This window comes from Mizuhopecten yessoensis, unplaced genomic scaffold, assembly GCF_002113885.1.
Source record: "Mizuhopecten yessoensis strain PY_sf001 unplaced genomic scaffold, ASM211388v2 scaffold3555, whole genome shotgun sequence".
Taxonomy (NCBI): domain Eukaryota; kingdom Metazoa; phylum Mollusca; class Bivalvia; order Pectinida; family Pectinidae; genus Mizuhopecten; species Mizuhopecten yessoensis.
This window is the reverse complement of record NW_018405103.1, coordinates 177,592-197,557: the sequence shown is the minus strand read 5'-3', so window position 1 is coordinate 197,557 and position 19,966 is coordinate 177,592. Positions and strand designations below refer to the sequence as shown.

Sequence of the window (19,966 nt, the reverse complement as noted above, 5' to 3'; positions counted from 1 at the left end):
ATGATATATATATATAGCTTATCACACACGTCAATGCTTCCGTTCCTTGAGGGGCCTTCGTCCCCACATCTAACGCATACTTGAATAAAGAGTCTGTTAAACACATCTCTGATAATGGCCAAAGATCAACAGAGAGAAAGTCATATAATGAGGCATACAACCGCACCAGCACAGGGATTCGGTTCAGCAGTGAAACAGCAAGATAAATTCCAGTTCAGATATCCAAAACGAATCCGAATCAGTGAAATATCAGATACCCTTACAGAATCTGGATCAGATGCCAGGGGCGAAGCCAGTACCAAAGATATTTGTAAGCCCAGGCGAGGAGTGTCTGGGGGCCGCCCAAAGACTCCCAGCGGCACCTGGTTTGGTGGATCATGGCCAAAAAACCCCGATGGAAAATGCTTTTTAGGATTTTTAATGCATGAAAACTGTAGTCCGAGTACTTAAACGAATTATATCTCATATAACTTATGACTCATCCAGTTGTTTTGTTTCAGCCAGGCAGAATTCAGCTTTAACGTTTTAACACCCAGGATTAATAGAATCTTTCAACCCCTTGGGGTTGAGACAGGGTTATCTCAACCCGAGGGGTGAGATTCTTTAGTTAAAAGCCGAGTGTTTGACAGCTTAAGAATCTTAAGTCTCACTACCAAGGGGGTGAGATGGAAATGTATCTCCAACATGTTTACCCTCTTATGTATTTTATATAGACGTTACATCAATGCAAGACAATGTTGATGTGATGCGGCTTAATTGTTGCCATGACGTCATTGTATTATTGCCGTGACGTCATGGTGTTGTTGCCGTGACGTCATGGTATTGTTGCTATGACGTCATACAATTGTTAAGAACGTGCAAAGAACATGTGTAGCTTGTCTCAACCCTAGGGGGAGATAAGAAAATCTCACACCGGTAAAATGGTGGATATCCCTGTCCAGGGTAAGAGAAACGATGGTCTAACGTAACGTCAGTTTACTGAATGTATACATGGACTTCATATGCCATCTTTAAGAAAATGTTTGTTTTTTACATTTTGTTCAATGGGTAAATAGTGTTTTTTTCAGAAAGATCAAATTTCTTTATAAAAACGTTAATTTTGAACGTTGTTTTTTTTCTTCAATTGTATCAATATAGATCATTTTGCTCTGTAGTAGGTCGGTCTTGAAACAGCAAACAAACAATGTTTGTTGTTCCCAAATGTGAACAAACCATATAGTATTAAACTAACCTTCGGCTCCTAAGTTACACCATCTGTCATGACAAAATCGAAAGCTCAGTGTGCGCCATCTTGTGGATGCATCCTCGAAACTTCATAGGTTACGCTCACAGGGACCTGAGCATTTGTTACAGCTTTATTTGGACATAATCTAAGGAGTTCAGAGTAATTTTACATGATTAGGGGTTTACATGAAAATTCACACACATGACCGAGTATGACACATACACACTATCCGTGTGTCATTGACAGTTTTTCCCGTGCAGTTTGCTCTCTATAGGCGTTGACCAGTTTGCACGTTTTTCTCGTCCAGCCATCTAATTCGAAACTGAAAGTTTATTTTTCAACTGTTGGGTCATTCTGTGATTAATGCTATGCCGAGGCTCAATGAAAAAGACTGCCTCCGGATTATTGGTATGCTTCAAGCTGGTATGGGCCAAGCCGTTGTCTCTACACGTTTTCATGTCCATCGAAACACAATCCGGGATTTGTGGAGACGACATCAACAGTTTGGCCACGTCGGCGATCGACCTAGTGCGGGACGTCCGCGTGTGACGTCATGTCAACAGGACAACCATATTCGGCTTGTCCATTTGAGAAATCGCTTCCAAACGGCAAGTTTGACTGCACGGACAATCCCTGGATTGCTACCAATAAGCCCGAGAACTGTACGGAACCGATTGCGTGAACGAGCTATCCGTCCGCGACGTCCTGCAATCCGCCTTATTCTTCTGCCACGTCATCGTGTAGCACGTCTGGACTGTTGCAGAAGGCATCTGCAGTTTACTCGACGGGATTTGGCAGGCATTTTGTTTACGGACGAGTCGCGAGTCCACCTGGATAGTAGTGACGGCCGTTCCAGAGTGTATCGTCGAGTTGGAGAACGTTTCCGTGACGCGTGTGTGGTACAACGGCGTTCTTTTGGTGGAGGCAGCGTTATGATTCGGGGCGGCATCACAGCCAACGGGAGAACGCCTCTGGTGGTTGTTAACGGGAATTTGAACACGCTGCGATACCGTGACAGGATCCTCCGGACCCGCGTCGTTCCATTCGTGCAAGGGCAGCAACGTCACATTACGCTACAGCAGGACGACGCCAGGACGACGCCAGGCCACACACAGCTCGTGTCGCTATGGACTTTCTGGCCCAGCAGAACGTTGACGTGTTGCCCTGGCCTGCTATATCCCCCGATCTGTCGCCCATTGAACACGTCTGGGATGAAATGAAGCGCGACATTACGGGCATTACCTAATCAACCGGTGACGTTGGCTGATTTGGCTGCAGCGTTGGTACAGATCTGGAATGCCATCCCACAAGCATTCTTGAACCGTCTGATAGGCTCCATGCGTCGACGTTACCAGGCTTGCATTCGGGCAAACGGTGGGCATACGAGGTATTAACTTTGTGAACTCAGTATTAACCCCTGCTGTGTTTACGTCACTCCTGAGCGGAACTTATTGATTCCATAACGTGGAAAATGGAATGCAACTGTTAATAAATAACAAATAAATTGTCCCTGAAAACCTTGTTGTTCTACGTCATACACATTTATTTTTATAACACATTTTAGACATGCACAGTTTCTTTTTTCCGCTAGTATATATTGCGTAGCCGGGGCAGAGGAGGCCGGGTATTAATATTAGAATTAGGTGACATGGTGTGACAATAGTCCCTATTTAGTGGTGCTGAGGATGGTGATGAAAGGTTTGGACAATGACTGGACGTCTAGACCGGAAGTTATTTATGTGGACCCTAGTGACGTTTCGGAATCCTTTACAAACGATGCAGATTGTATCCTTATCGTTAATGAGTATTTGGTAAGCCTGTAATACACATTTACAGGGGCGTAACAAACGGGTTTTCAATGTGTAAGCCCAATGATGAAGTGTGCTGCCTTCGGCAGCACCCCGAAGCGCGTAGCGCGATGAGGGGGAGGGTGTGGGAGGGGGGGGGGGTTCCCCCTCCCAATGGGGGGGGTCTGGGGGGTCTCCCCCAGGAGAATTGTGTTTTCTAGATTACATGAGACGCGTTCTCCCTTGTTCTGGCGTCAGTTTTAATGGCCATTTTAAAGCAAGAAAATATCGTTTTCCCCTATTATTTTACAAATATTTTGCTTCTTTTTGGGTTCGTAGGAATTGGTACTTATCTACGCCAATTCTATTATGGAATTCGGTAACATTATTCCACGGAAAAGAAAAATCTAAAATCATGTGGATTTTGGTATAGTTGTTGTAAGAGTGTGACGTTTCTCCTCGCGACTGTGACTCCGGTTGCCCAGGGATATGAGACTAGTATCACAAGCTAGCACTAGGAATAGTTGAACATTATGTACATAAGAACCGATATACTGGTCAATGTGTAAAATATAAAGCCATGGTTTATGACCATTCCATATGTATTTTGTATTAATAAAGGGGATAAAAATCATAGGAACAGTTTATTTCACGGGGAAAACTAGAGTTAGTGTTTGGGTACACCGATAATTAGCAAGACTAGAGTTTCACTGGCGCGATTACCATGCCGAATGAATATGCTACCCTCAGTTCTACATTTGTTAGAGACTTTGACTGCAACGAAGCATTTTAGTTGGCGGTCTTTATAGCAGATACAAAACATCTGTCATTGTTTTTTAATATTTTACATCATATATTCTATGTTGCGTTTATAATTTTTTTATTTGTCAAAAATGATGTGTAAGCCCGGGCTTTTTTGCTACATAGGTTGTTACGCCCCTGATTTAAGAAATTAGGAAATCTAGACAGAGCGGTTTCTTGGTTATCAAACAATCCTACATGTACATGTAGTTCATAGTAGCAGAACATGCAAGTGATTGCGGACAAGGACTACGTAAATAGATGATTTCTCTGCAGGCACAACAACATACGTATAGCATGTTGATCGTTGAGAGATCTGGCGTAGTCTTACTCAGAATCAACAGTATCTTGCCATTAACATTCCAGATGATAGTCCTTTGATATTTAGGACTCTACAGCGTAAAGAAGCAACTATATAAAATATAGTTTGTTGGTGAAGAACGGCAAACAAAGTAAACAGTTACTACACCATATGACAAGTCCGTCCATGTAGGACTAATCAAGGGTACTAGAGATCAAAGAATGAAAAAAAACTTTTCTAAAGCGTTTCGAAACAACTGCAGAATGCAGCAAAATGAAAAGGTTACTATAAAACCCTTCATGACGTAACAAAATTTACAAAAGGCTGTATTTATTCTCAAACTAGTACTTCATGTTAACCGTGCCAAAACTAAGTCCAGCTTCAAGGTTACGACCATAGAGATAGTCCATTAGCAGAATCAACCATCTTCTTGTTACGTCATCAAACGTAGTCATCGGTACACCATATTAGGTTATGGACAGGGAGTAGGTCAAGGTCGAGTCTTCTCCGCCTGTTGTTTGCTTGTTGTGATTAAGTCTGTATTCTCGTATCACGTGCGTTATTTTGTGTGTCACTTTAGCATTGTTAAAATTAAACCTGTTTGTATGGATAGTCTAATCTAGAAGTTTAATTTTTAACTATAACGTAAAGCTAAGTCAGTTTCCGTAATTGGAAGTGATTTTTGAGATGCTGGTGGATTACGTGTGCGATCTGAAGGGCGACCTTTCTAATTATGTTAATCAGTGTACCTTTTGCGTTTGTTTTCACTATTGAAGTTTTCACTTATGGCCGTGACATTACTTCTATTTGACTTAGACTTACAGGTTGAGTGCCGTTGACGAAGCCGATGATGCTCACCCTTCTGGAACACCTGGTCTCTTTTTAACCCTGTACTGTTTCGGGGGTCTAACTTTTTAGTTTCGTTGAATTTTTAGTTCGCATTGTGGTTTTGTTCAAGCTTAATTATTCTTCCTTTTTCGTTATACCATTTGTACTTTTTATGTAAATTATGAGAGAAATTTAGAAAATATAGTTTGTTTGACGATAAAAATGATGTTCATCAATATTTTCATGAAATAGGTATATATCGGTAGCGCCCTAGAACTAACCCAATACAGGGATTTAACAGACTTTCCGCTCGTGACTCATTGGTTGAGTTGACAGGCATATAAAGCTAGTTTCCTTCCGTTCATTTCTCTGAAGGACGTTTCCCCCTTTGAACTACTGTTCTGGCGGCAGATTACATTTTCTGTTCAGCTGAGTTTTATTTCAGGACATTTATATCAGTTACTTTCACCCACAAAAGCACGCCAACCCATATCTCTTTGTTTCCAATGTAGATAATATAACCATATGTTACTCTCAAAATGCACGAGACATGTTGTTAGACACCACATTAACAACAGCTTATTCAGGATGTTGTTATTTGCGTGATTATTTTTGTTGTGAACACTTCAGAGGACTACAAGTTTACGTGCAGTTCATCTTTTAATTTTGGTTTTCATTTATTTACTAATCTATTGTATTTATTTCTGATGAAGCTGAGTTACAAGCGGAAGGATGATTGAGGAAGGGAAATAAAATATGTTCCATGTGCAATAGACGCGCACGTGCATGTTTAATTTGCTCCAATCGCACGTGCATGCCATTTCTATTCGAAAATAAATCAGTGAACCTCGATCAACGGTCATGGATGAGTTTGCTTTATCGGTTGAGGTAACTAGTTATTAAAAAAACAACGAGGCATCGTGAGAATAAAAAATATGATTGGTGCATAAGAACATCTTACTTTTCATCAATTTGATTACATAGATCATGCATACTTTTGTATTGAGGTAGAAAAAACCCACTTCCCATGATATTTTGATGTGGCAGCCTAAGGTTACTGCGGTAAATATAATGAACATTATAATATCTAATGCAATTTGATAACTTGGTTGGGAAATGTTTGACAAAATATTTAAATCTACTGTTTTGTGGATTATAAAAGTTCACGAACCAAGTGCGCGTTCCATTGTTTGTGAATATGTCGACGTAAAAATTAAATGGACTTGGTCGGAAATATAAATTCCGTCTTTCGTTTCTATTTATTACATTACGTCAGATTGTTTCCGGTGTCGTGTCTCCGTCTCATGCTGGTTTGCGGCGAAATATTATTTGAATCCTAATATTTTAACTGCAAAGAGCAATATTGTATACATTTTAAAACAATGTAAGTACTCCGTGTGTGTCGTCCAAACTAGGTGACACATTTGCTTAGCTTAATAACTTATTAGTTATCATAAGTTCGTCAAGTCGGCATCTGCCACAACTGTTTTTAGTCTGACGACTCAGATATACACAACCGTTTCGTTTATGACTGTTTAGATCTAAGAACGATTTCACTGTCTGGACAAGATTTATTTGTTTGTGAACGGTCCTTGTAGAAGGTTACGTCGATGATAAATTACATTGTTGATTACTGAGCAAGACTGGCAGTGTCTGCATTATATACAATATATTATATATCCTCTCGTCATAGGTTTCGGCGCGACCAATTTATCGAGCTATTTCGTCTTTGCGTATTGCAGAGTTATCTTCTCTTGTGAGCAGGTATTGATTGTTACGTCATTTGTTTGTGTGAGAAAATTACGTCGTTTTCTCAAAATTTTAAGACGTTACTCTCGCAAACAAATGACGTCACAATCAATACCTGCTCACAAGAGAAGATATCTCTGCAATACGCAAAGACGGAATATCCGAGTTCTTATCTCAGGACAGCGTGACTTGGGTGACCACACACGAGAATAGTTTTAGACTTTAGCACACTGTCGGTTGACTGTCAAAAATACCGAACAGAGAACCTGATTTTTTTAACGAACGTGTGTTGCGGAACTGAACCTGGTCGCCGTGTACATCTTGGGTCCTGGTTTCGAATCATTGTCTGACCATACATATTCCGCTCCTGTTACACAGGCATAGATTGCCTGACCCAGTCTGTTTTGTCATCTTGTCAAACTTACAAGAGTAACGTATGCAATCGAGGACATACTATAATACTTCCTTGTAAATTGTTTCCAGAAAGAGACTCTTCCATCGATGAACACTATTTGCAAAATAAAAAAATAAAACAATAAGATCTTGCTTTGCCTTGAACTTTCAATTTAATTGATTAAAAGTAAATAAAAAAATAAAAAAATACCATGAAACAGAACTTTTATTAGAATGCACAAAGAAATAATAACAGATTCCATTATAAATAAATTAAAATAAGTCAATTAATTAATTTCTATTATTAGTTTAATGTTGACAGATTGAAAAAATAACAAAAAAGGTGCAGTTTAAAATAAAATTGTTTTGTCAATTAATTCTATGATAGAAGAGCTTAATTGAAATGACTATTGATACATTTGTCTGTGCAAGCCAACATGGAGAATGTCTTGATTGTATTCAAGTTGTCTTTCTTTGAACACTATCTAAGGTCACGTCAGTATACACATGATGGCTATTCTGGCAGATGAAACATGTTGACAAATATCTGTTACTATCTGAGGAAGTATTTGCCAGGTACTCCGCAAAATAAGCTTCTACTCCCAAGTTGTAAAGGATATGTCTATTTGATGTAATTCAAATATCTGGCGAATTGATATTTCACTTCCGGAATTGCTAAGTGTTATCAGTAAAAGGTCAACTAAAATCCTCGGTGTACATTTCATCTGGTGAAAAGTTCCATCAGAAGCTGTCTTTTTCGTCAATCATTTTACTACTTCAATGTAACCGCTAAGATCAGATGATGATACTGATGATGATGATGCAAAACATGCATGGTGTTTTCTAAAATCATCTTTCCTCTTTCTGGTCGGAGTGGAGTGACAAATTAGTGTAAAATTCAGTTAATTTTTCCTAGCTGTTCAATATTTGAATGTTTACAACAACCCGTATGTTTTTCTTTCTCTATTTATCGTAGGTCTAGATGCTACAATGAGTGACATGTAACAGATGGAAGGGATGGATGACTTTGATACATATTACGACGAAATTGATGAGGACCTTATACAGGCATATCTCAATGGCGAGACCATTGATCCGGAGCTTGAGGCCTTCCTGTCCTCGTACGAAAAAAACTATGGCCAAGAATATGAAGAGATTCCAAGTCTCTCTCTGCTGGAGGTTGGGGAGAACTGCATGCTCCCCGTACTCACTGAGGCCTTAAAGGTCCTCCTGCCTTTGTTGGCACTGTCCTTTATATTCAAGCTTATATCAAATTTGTGGAAACCAGGTATGATATAAGATGGGTAACATATACATACTGTATAACATGAAATGTTCCTTGTGTATTAACATTCGTGGTTTTCGTGGTTGCTATTGTACCACGAAAATAAATACAACAAATTTGAATGATACACGTGTCTACTGTTTGTTAATATAGGATATACGTGAAAGTTTCTACCACGAAACGATCTAAAAGGCTTCAAACCACGAATGAAAGTACCCACGAACATTCCGTGTTATACAGTAATAATTTAATTTTGCCTATCTTCCCCATAATAATTATTTTGGTATATATCGTCTATACCTATAAAGAAAAACAACTGATGACGGAACTACTTTTTACACTTCAGAATGCAAAATTACAACGCCGCTTTTTTTTTAGCGCAATTGTTTTTTTTTACGTAAAAATTAAATAAATCTTTAACTGTGCATTTACAACGTGTTTGTCTACTTTTTTAAAATTAAATTATAAAGAATGACCAAGATTTGTTTTTGGTATATACGGTATATACCGAAAACAAATCTTGGTCATTCCTTAGGTAGTTTATGTACAATATTGACAAATTTTAACATAATTTACAAATCCTAAACTTATGCAAACTATTTGTCTGTGTAAGATGCATAATAAAATCAGGAACATTTATGTGCCATTTGTACCAGTAGTCAGAAATATTGTTTCACAAAATCAAAATGCTGTTGTGATATTCTGTATTTTGTTGCCTGTAAAATTAGAGTTAGATCTTAGATCTAGAGCTTAATTTATGTTCAGAATCCTATCTGAATTTGTCAATTTATTCGTGAATGTACAATAATTTTAGAGTTTAGCTTTTATAGAACCTAATTTGATATGTAATACCTAGAATTTTAGAGCTGGATTTGATACAGCATTCAGAATTTTATCTTAGAATTTAGTTTGATGGATTATTCAGATCGAAACCTCTCTTAGACCTGAATTTGATGCTGTTTTCAGAATCCTATTTTCATATGTCATACATGTATGTTCATAACAGTCTTGAATAAATGTTTGATTTATTTCAGATAAATAGTACTTTTTATCGTCATTTTTATCATTAACCATCAGATAATGGTTTTGCAGATGCTGAGGAAGTTGGAGTTCCACGCTCGTTTCTGCACCTGACAAGTGCCCTATTTGGTATTTTGGCGTTACATCTGGTGTTTTCGCGTGACTTGGTGTACATCCTGTACTGTTGTTGTCTAGTTTACCTCGTCCTAATTGCCGTCCATGTCCTGCGTCGCCAGTACTGTGGAATTGCTGTCTCGGCCTTCATTGTTGTCTATGTATTATTATGGTATGTTAACTATCTTGTTATCATCATTCATCATCAAGTTATATTTCTCTGTGCAGCAAATTATGTCGGATTGGCCAGAATGCCTTAGGTACTCATAATGTGCTGTAAAAGAAGAAAATTCTTGAATTTTGCCCTTTTAACTTTTGAGGAATTAAACTGTATGGCCAAGCTCACACTGCGGTCAAAACACAAATTCAATGTCAATGCCATAACCTCTGACTTGATGAAGATGACTCAATGACATTTTTGGGATATATGTAGGATGGGAAGGCAGTGTGTCACATACCCACTTTTGGGGTCTGTACACCTAAGGTCAGGGCCTTATAAGATCAAATTGTTAGTCCAATGCTTAACTTCTGTATCTCAAAACAAAAGTAAATGTATAATGAAAAAGCAGTTTGTTGCATACCACTTTGGAGTTACAGTCACACCTGCTTCAAACCATCAATACATGTTACTACACAGTATTACCATCTTGAGGTCATTTTAAATTAAATATTGTTTTGTTTCAGTGAGCTCTATCTTGTGGATGAAACAGCATGGCATAGAGTAAGAGGTAATGGTTTTTGTCTTTATATGTCTTACAACATGACATGCAGAAAGGGATACTTCAGAAGGGCTCTGTCTTACAACATGACACACAGTAAAAGTTACTTCAGAAGGGCTCTGTCTTACAACATGACACACAGTAAGGGGTACTTCAGAGGGGCTCTGTCTTACACCATGACATACAGTAAGGGGTACTTCAGAGCGGCTCTGTCTTACAACATGACATACAGTAAGGGGTACTTCAGAGCATCTCTGTCTTACAACATGACATACAGTAAGGGGTACTTCAGAGCGGCTCTGTCTTACAACATGACATACAGTAAGGGATACTTCAGAGGGGCTCTGTCTTACAACATGACATACAGTAAGGGATAATTTAGAGGGGCTCTGTCTTACAACATGACATACAGTAAGGGATAATTTAGAGGGGCTCTGTCTTACAACATGACATACAGTAAGAGGTACTTCAGAGAGTCTCTGTCATTGTCTTACAACATGACAGACGATAAGAGGAAATTCATACGAGCACTTTTATATCTTACTAAAAAACATATAGTGAGATGTAATTTAGAGGAGCTCTTTGTATTTCTCGCTACATATACATTTAGTACAGGTTATTATTCTTCGTCTTACAAGACATATGGAAGAGACACAGAGCTTTGTATCAATGAGGACATGATACACAGCAAGAAGTAAACATTAAGGGGCTGGAATAAGGGAGAACTATTTTAAAGGACCTCTGTCTTTGTATTTCTCACAATATGACAAACAGTACCTGTAGATGATGACTTATAAAGATCTCTGTCCTTGTACAGTTCACAGCCATATCAGGTACATACCTGTTAAAATTGTACTGTACTTCCTGTATTCAGAAGTTGGCCATGACCAATTGTAAACCTAATAATAATTTCTTTCACCAGGTGCTCAGATTATCATGTCTATGAAGGTAATAGGTCTGGCGTTTGATGTCGCTAGCGGAGCTGAGGAGATGCCGTCCATGTTCGAATACCTCGGCTACGTGTTGTGTGTGGGCACTGTGATATTTGGCCCCTGGGTTAGCTACCAAGACTACAAAAACTTGCTATGTCAGGATCGTAAATCTATGGTAGGTTGTATTCTCATTATTTGTCTGTTAACAATATCAAGTTCAGCAAGGGGAGATAATTTTCCAAGTTTCAATTTTACTATATTACCTTGTGATTATAGTCGTTTGTGATAGAGTAGTTTCAGTTCTCTTCAGGCATTCCAGACAACATGTCATCCCTTCTTCAATATGTAAAATTAGGGAGTTAGTTACCATATAAATCAACCATAGCCATTATAGAAAAGGTTATAGCTATTGAACTTCATACTCTAAATATTAAATCATGAAAAATTAACCTTAATCTTACATCATGTTTTCAAGATCCTCACAATTATGGTTTGATTTTTGTATCTTTAGAACATGTGGTGGATAGTTCGCATTGCCAGAAGTGGTGCTGTCAGTCTGGTATGCATGGTCTACTCAACCTGTTTTCTCACAAACTGGCTCATCCCAAGCTCCAGCTATAGGTAAGTCTCCAGACATATGCCCACAAATAGTTCCCTATCTGTCTCTCCACACACCGACATATCCTGTGAACCAACTACAGGTATGTTCCCATCTGTCTCCCCAAACACTTGACACATCCTGAGAACCAATAACATCTGTGTCCTGTCTCCCCACATACCAACTACACATGTCCCCTGTCTCCCCACACATTAACACATCCTGAGAACCAACTACAGGTATGTTCCCATCTGTCTCCCCACACTACCAACTACACATGTCTCCTGTCTCCCCAAACACTGACACGTCCTGAGAACCAACTACAAAGGTCTCCTGTATCTCCACGCTGTCACATCCTGAGTACCAACTACAAATGTCTCCTGTATCTCCACAGTGACACATCCTGAGAACCAATTACACATGTCTATGTCTCCTGTATCTCCCCACTCCCCCATCCTGACTACCACCTGCACATGTCTCCTGTCTCGCAAGACTGACACATCCTGAGACCCAACTACTGTATCTCCACACTGACCCATCCTAAGTACCAACTACACATGACTCCTGTCGCTCCACACTGTCACATCCCGAGTACCACCTACACATGTCTCCTGTCTACAAACACACTGCCACATCCTGAGTACCAACTTCACATGTCTCCTGTCTCCACACACTCTGACACATCCTGAGTACCAACTACAGATGGCTCCTGTCTCCCCAAACGCTGACACATCCTGAGAAGGAACTACACATGTCTCCTGGCTCCCCAAACACTGACACGTCCTGAGAACCAACTACTCATGACTCCTGTCTCTCCACACCGTCAAATCCTCTCCTGTCTCTCCATACTGACATATCCTGAGAACCAACTAAACATATCTCTTGTATCTCCACACTGTCGCATCCTGAGTACCAACTACTCATGTCTCCTGTCTCTCCACACCGTCAAATCCTCTCCTGTCTCTCCATCCCGTCACATCCTGAGAAAAATATACACATGTCTCCTGTCCCTCCACACTGACACATCCTAAGAACCAACTACACATGACTCCTGTCGCTCCACACTGTCACATCCTTACATGTCTCTTGTCTCTCCACACTGTCACATCCCGAGTACCACCTACACATGTCTCCTGTACCTCCACACTGTCACATCCTGTGAACCAAATACATATGTCTCCTGTCTCTCCATACTGACATATCCTGAGAACCAACTACGGGTATGTTCTCATCTGTCGCCTCACACTACCAACTACACATGTCACCTGTCTCCCCACACACAGACACATCCTGAGTACCAACTACAAATGTCTCCTGTCTCTCCATACTGTCACATCCTGAGATCAAACTACACATGTCTCTTGTATCTCCACACTGTCACATACTGAGTACCAACTACACATGACTCCTGTCGCTCCACACTGTCACATCCCGAGTACCACCTACACATGTCTCCTGTATCTACACAATGTCACATACTGAGTACCAACTACACCTGTCTCCTGTCTCCCCACGCACCGTCACATCCTGAGACCCAACTACTGTATCTCCACACTGTCGCATCCTGAGTACCAACTACAAATGTCTCCTGTCTCTCCACACCGTCAAATCCTCTCCTGTCTCTCCATACTGACTCTCCACACTGACACATGCTGAGAACCAACTACACATGGCTCCTGTCTCCCCAAACACTGACACGTCCTGAGAACCAACTACTCATGACTCCTGTCTCTCCATACTGACATATCCTGAGAACCAACTAAACATGTCTCCTGTATCTACACACTGTCCCATCCTGAGGACCAACTACACATGTCTACTGTCTCTCCACAATGACACTTCCTGAGAACCAACTACAAAGGTCTCCTGTATCTCCACGCTGACACATCCTGAGAAGGAACTACACATGTCTCCTGGCTCCCCAAACACTGACACGTCCTGAGAACCAACTACAAAGGTCTCCTGTATCTCCACGCTGTCACATCCTGAGTACCTGTCTCCCCACACACAGACACATCCTGAGTACCAACTACTCATGTCTCCTGTATCTCAACACTGACACATCCTGAGCACCAACTACACATGTCTTCTGTATCTCCACACTGTCGCATCCTGAGTACCAACTACACATGTATCCTGTATATCCACACTGACACATCCTGAGCACCAACTACACATGTCTCTTGTATCTCCACACTGACCCATCCTAAGTACCAACTACACATGACTCCTGTCGCTCCACACTGTCACATCCTTACATGTCTCTTGTCTCTCCACACTGTCCCATCCTGAGAACAAACTACACATGTCTCTTGTATCTCCACACTGTCACATCCTGAGAAACAAATACACATGTCTCCTGTATTTCCACACTGACACATCCTAAGAACCAACTACACATGACTCCTGTCTCCCCAAACACTGTCACGTCCTGAGAACCAACTACGGGTATGTTCTCATCTGTCGCCTCACACTACCAACTACACATGTCACCTGTCTCTCCACACTGACCCATCCTAAGTACCAACTACACATGACTCCTGTCTCTCCACACCGTCAAATCCTTAGAACCAACTACACTCTCCTGTATCTCCACACTACATGTCTCCTGTCTCCACAAAAAATGTCACATCCTGAGTACCTGTCTCCCCACACACTGACACATCCTTATAACCAACTACACATGTCTCTTGTATCTCCACACTGTCGCATCCTGAGTACCAACTACACATGTCTACTGTCTCTCCACAATGACACTTCCTGAGAACCAACTACTCATGTCTCCTGTCTCCCCAAACGATGTCACATCCTGAGTACCGACTACACATGTCTCCTGGCTCCCCAAACACTGACACGTCCTGAGAACCAACTACTCATGACTCCTGTCTCTCCACACTGACCCATCCTAAGTACCAACTACACATGACTCCTGTCTCTCCATACTGTCACATCCTGAGATCAAACTACACATGTCTCTTGTATCTCAACACTGATACATCCTGAGAACCAACTACTCATGACTCCTGTCTCTCCACACTGACCCATCCTAAGTACCAACTACACATGTCTACTGTCTCTCCACAATGACACTTCCTGAGAACCAACTACATATGTCTCCTGTCTCTCCACTCTGTCACATCCTGAGTACCAACTACCCATGTCTCCTGTATCTCCCCACTCCCCCATCCTGACTACCACCTGCACATGTCTCCTGTCTCTCCATACTGACTCTCCACACTGACACATCATGAGAACCAACTACACATTTCTCCTGTCTCTCCACACCTGAGAAAAATCTACACATGTGAGTACCAACTACACATGACTCCTGTCTCTCCATACTGACTCTCCACACTGACACATACTGAGTACCAACTACACATGTCACCTGTCTCTCCACACTGCCACATCCTGAGAACCAATTACACATGTCTTCAGTCTACCCAAACACTGACACATCCCGAGAACCAACTACACATTTCTCCTGTCTCTCCACACCGTCAAATCCTCTCCTGTCTCTCCATACTGTCACATCCTGAGAAACAAATACACATGTCTCCTGTACCTCCACACTGACACATCATGAGAACCAACTACACATTTCTCCTGTCTCTCCACACCGTCAAATCCTGAGAACCAACTAAACATGTCTCCTGTATCTACACACTGTCCCATCCTGAGTACCAACTCCACATGTCTCCTGTATCTACACACTGTCCCATCCTGAGTACCAACTACACATGACTCCTGTCTCTCCACACCTGAGAAAAATCTACACATGTGAGTACCAACTACACATGACTCCTGTCGCTCCACACTGTCACATCCTCTACACATGTCTCCTGTCTCCCCACACACCGTCACATCCTGAGAAAAATCTACACATGTCTCCTGTCTCTCCATACCGTCACATCCTGAGAACCAACTACACATGTCTCCTGTCTCCACACACACTGACACATCCTGAGAACCAACTACACATGTCTCCTGTCTCCCCAAACACTGACACATCCTGAGAACCAACTACACATGTGTCCTGTCTCTCCATACCGTCACATCCTGAGAACCAACTACACGTCTACTGTATCTCCACACTGACACATCCTGAGACCCAACTACACATGTCTCCTGTCTCCACACACACTGACACATCCTGAGAACCAACTACACATGTCTCCTGTCTCTCCACACCGTCACATCCTGAGAACCAACTACACGTCTACTGTATTTCCACACTGACACATCCTGAGACCCAACTACACATGTCTCCTGTCTACTACACATGTCTCCTGTATCTCCACACTGTCACATGCTGAGAACCAACTACACATGTCTCCTGTCTCCCCAAACACCGACACATCCTGAGAACCAACTACACATGTCTCTTGTCTCTCCACACTGTCACATCCTGAGAACCAACTACACATGTCTCTTGTCTCTCCACACTGTCACATCCTGAGAACAAACTACACATGTCTCTTGTATCTCAACACTGACACATCCCCATACACTGACACATCATGAGAACCAACTACACATGTCTCCTGTATGAGAACCAACTACACATGTCTCTTGTATCTTCACACCGACACAACCTGAGAACCAACTACAAAGGTCTCCTGTATCTATCTCCACACTGACACATCCTGAGAACCAACTATCCTGAGAACCAACTACAAAGGTCTCCTGTATCTCCACACCGACACATCCTTAGAACCAACTACACATGTCTCTTGTCTCTCCACACTGTCACTACACACATCTCCTGTATCTCCACACTGTCACATCCTGAGTACAAACTACACATGTCTCCTGTCTCTCCACACTGACACATCCTGAGTACCAACTACACCTGTCTCCTGTATCTCCACACTGACACATCCTGAGTACCAACTACACCTGTCTCCTGTATCTCCACACTGACACATCCTGAGACCCAACTACACATGTCTCCTGTCTCCACACAACATGTCTCCTGTCTCTCCACACTGACACATCCTGAGTACCAACTACACCTGTCTCCTGTATCTCCACACTGACACATCCTGAGTACCAACTACACCTGTCTCCTGTATCTCCACACTGACACATCCTGAGTACCAACTACAGATGTCTCCTGTCTCCCCACACACCGTCACATCCTGACATCCTGAGAACCAACTACACATGTCTCCTGTCTCCACACACACTGACACACCCTGAGAACCAACTACACATGTCTCCTGTCTCCACACACACTGACACACCCTGAGAACCAACTACACATGTCTCCTGTCTCCACACACACTGACACATCCTGAGAACCAACTACACATGTCTCTTGTATCTTCACACCGACACATCCTGAGAACCAACTACAAAGGTCTCCTGTATCTCCACACCGACACATCCTGAGAACCAACTACACATGTCTCCTGTCTCTCCACACTGACACATCCTGAGTACCAACTACGCATGTCTCCTGTATCTCCACACTGTCACATCCTGAGAACAAACTACACATGTCTCCTGTATCTCCACACTGACCCATCCTGAGAACCAATCACATGTCTCCTGTATCTCCACACTGACACATCCTGAGTACCAACTGCACATGTCTCCTGTCTCCCCACACCATGACACATCCTTAGAACCAACTACACATGTCTCTTGTCTCTCCACACTGTCACATCCTGAGGACCAACTACACATGTCTCTTGTATCTTCACACCGACACAACCTGAGAACCAACTACAAAGGTCTCCTGTATCTCCACACCGACACATCCTTAGAACCAACTACACATGTCTCTTGTCTCTCCACACTGTCACATCCTGAGGACCAACTACACATGTCTCTTGTATCTCCACACTGTCACATCCTGAGAACCAACTTCACATGTCTCCTGTCTCCCCAAACACTGACACATCCTGAGAACTAACTACACATGTCTCCTGTCTCACCAAACACTGTCACATCCTGAGTACAAACTACACATGTCTCCTGTCTCTCCACACTGACACATCCTGAGTACCAACTACGCATGTCTCCTGTATCTCCACACTGTCACATCCTGAGAACAAACTACACATGTCTATTGTATCTCAACACTGACACATCCTGAGAACCAATTACACATGTCTCCTGTCTCCCCAAACACTGACACATCCTGAGAACAAACTACACATGTCTCCTGTCTCCCCACACAATGACACATCCTGAGAACCAACAACACATGTCTCTTGTCTCTCCACACTGTCACATCCTGAGAACAAACTACACATGTCTCTTGTATCTCAACACTGACACATCCTGAGAACCAATTACACATGTCTTCAGTCTCCCCAAACACTGACACCATGTCTCCTGTATCTCCACACTGACACATCCTGAGTACCAACTACGCATGTCTCCTGTATCTCCACACTGTCAAATCCTGAGAACCAACTACACATGTCTCTTGTCTCCCCACAGACTGACACATCCTGAGAACTAACTACACATGTCTCCTGTCTCCCCACACACTGACACATCCTGAGAACTAACTACACATGTCTCCTTTCTCCCCACAGACTGACGCATCCTGAGTACCAACTCCACATGTCTCCTGTCTCCCCACAGACTGACACATCCTGAGAACTAACTACACATGTCTCCTGTCTCCCCACAGACTGACGCATCCTGAGTACCAACTACACATGTCTCCTGTCTCCCCACAGACTGACGCATCCTGAGTATCTCCACACTGTCACATCCTGAGTACCACCTACACATGTCTCCTGTATCTCCACACTGTCACCTCCTGAGTACCAACTACACATGTCTCCTGAATCTCCACACTGTCACATCCTGAGTACCACCTACACATGTCTCCTGTATCTCCACACTGTCACATACTGAGTACCAACTACACATGTCTCCTGTCTCTCCACACCGTCACATCCTGAGAACCAACTACACATGTTTACTGTATCTCCACACTGACCCATCCTGAGAACCAATTACACATGTCTTCAGTCTCTCCAAACACTGACACATCCTGAGAACCAACTACACATGTCTCTTGTCGCTCCACACTGTCACATCCTGAGAACAAACTACACATGTCCCTTGTATCTCCACACTGACCCATCCTGAGAACCAATTACACATGTCTTCAGTCTCCCCAAACACTGACACATCCTGAGAACCAACTACACATGTCTCTTGTCTCTCCACACTGTCACTTCCTGAGAACCAACTACACATGTCTGTTGTCTCTCCACACTGTCACATCCTGATAATCAACTACACATGTCTCCTGTATCTCCACACTGTCACAACCTGAGAACCAACTACACATGTCTCTTGTATCTCCACACTGTCACATCCTGAGAACCAACTACACATGTCTCCTGTCTCCCCACAGACTGACACATCCTGAGAACCAACTACACATGTTTCCTGTCTCCCCAGTCACATCCTGAGTACCAACTACACATGTCTCCTGTCTCCCCACACACCGACATATCCTGAGAACCAACTACACATGTCTCCTGTATCTCCACACTGACGCAACCTGAGTACCAACTACACATGTCTCCTGTCTCCCCACAGACTGACACACCCTGAGAACCAACTACACATGTTTCCTGTCTCCCCAAACACTGTCACATCCTGAGAACCAACTACACATGTCTCTTGTCTCTCCACACTGTCACATCCTGAGAACCAACTACAGATGTCTCCTGTCTCCCCACAGACTGACACATCCCGAGAACCAACTACACATGTCTCTTGTCGCTCCACACTGTCACATCCTGAGAACAAACTACACATGTCTCTTGTATCTCCACACTGACACATCCTGAGAACCAATTACACATGTCTTCAGTCTACCCAAACACTGAAACATCCTGAGAACCAACTACACATGTCTCCTGTCTTCCCAAACACTGACACATCCTGAGAACCAACTACACATGTCTCTTGTCTCTCCACACTGTCACATCCTGAGAACTAACTACACATGTCTCCTGTCTCCCCAAACGCTGACACATCCTGAGAACCAACTACACATGTCTCTTGTCTCTCCACACTGTCACATCCTGAGAACAAACTACACATGTCTCTTGTATCTCCACACTGTCACATCCTGAGAACCAACTACACATGTCTCTTGTATCTCCACACTGTCACATCCTGAGAACCAACTACACATGTCTCTTGTCTCTCCACACTGTCACATCCTGAGAA

General features: G+C 42.3%; 1 protein-coding gene across 2 annotated transcripts in view; it reads left to right on the top strand.

The window, feature by feature from the left end:
* The first annotated feature begins 6,227 nt into the window (after nucleotides 1-6,227).
* Nucleotides 6,228-19,966, top strand: part of LOC110447646 (protein-serine O-palmitoleoyltransferase porcupine-like) — a 28,930-nt gene continuing 15,191 nt past the window's right edge. The window contains exons 1-6 of one of the 2 annotated variants that reach the window (XM_021493488.1): nucleotides 6,228-6,326; nucleotides 8,067-8,372; nucleotides 9,462-9,675; nucleotides 10,188-10,231; nucleotides 11,145-11,329; nucleotides 11,666-11,775. In XM_021493488.1, coding sequence (XP_021349163.1) covers nucleotides 8,093-8,372; nucleotides 9,462-9,675; nucleotides 10,188-10,231; nucleotides 11,145-11,329; nucleotides 11,666-11,775 — 833 coding nt within the window. In that variant the 5' untranslated portion in view covers nucleotides 6,228-6,326; nucleotides 8,067-8,092. Of the gene's footprint in view, nucleotides 6,327-8,060; nucleotides 8,373-9,461; nucleotides 9,676-10,187; nucleotides 10,232-11,144; nucleotides 11,330-11,665; nucleotides 11,776-19,966 lie in introns of both variants that reach the window. The other variant, XM_021493487.1, reaches the window with a different exon arrangement.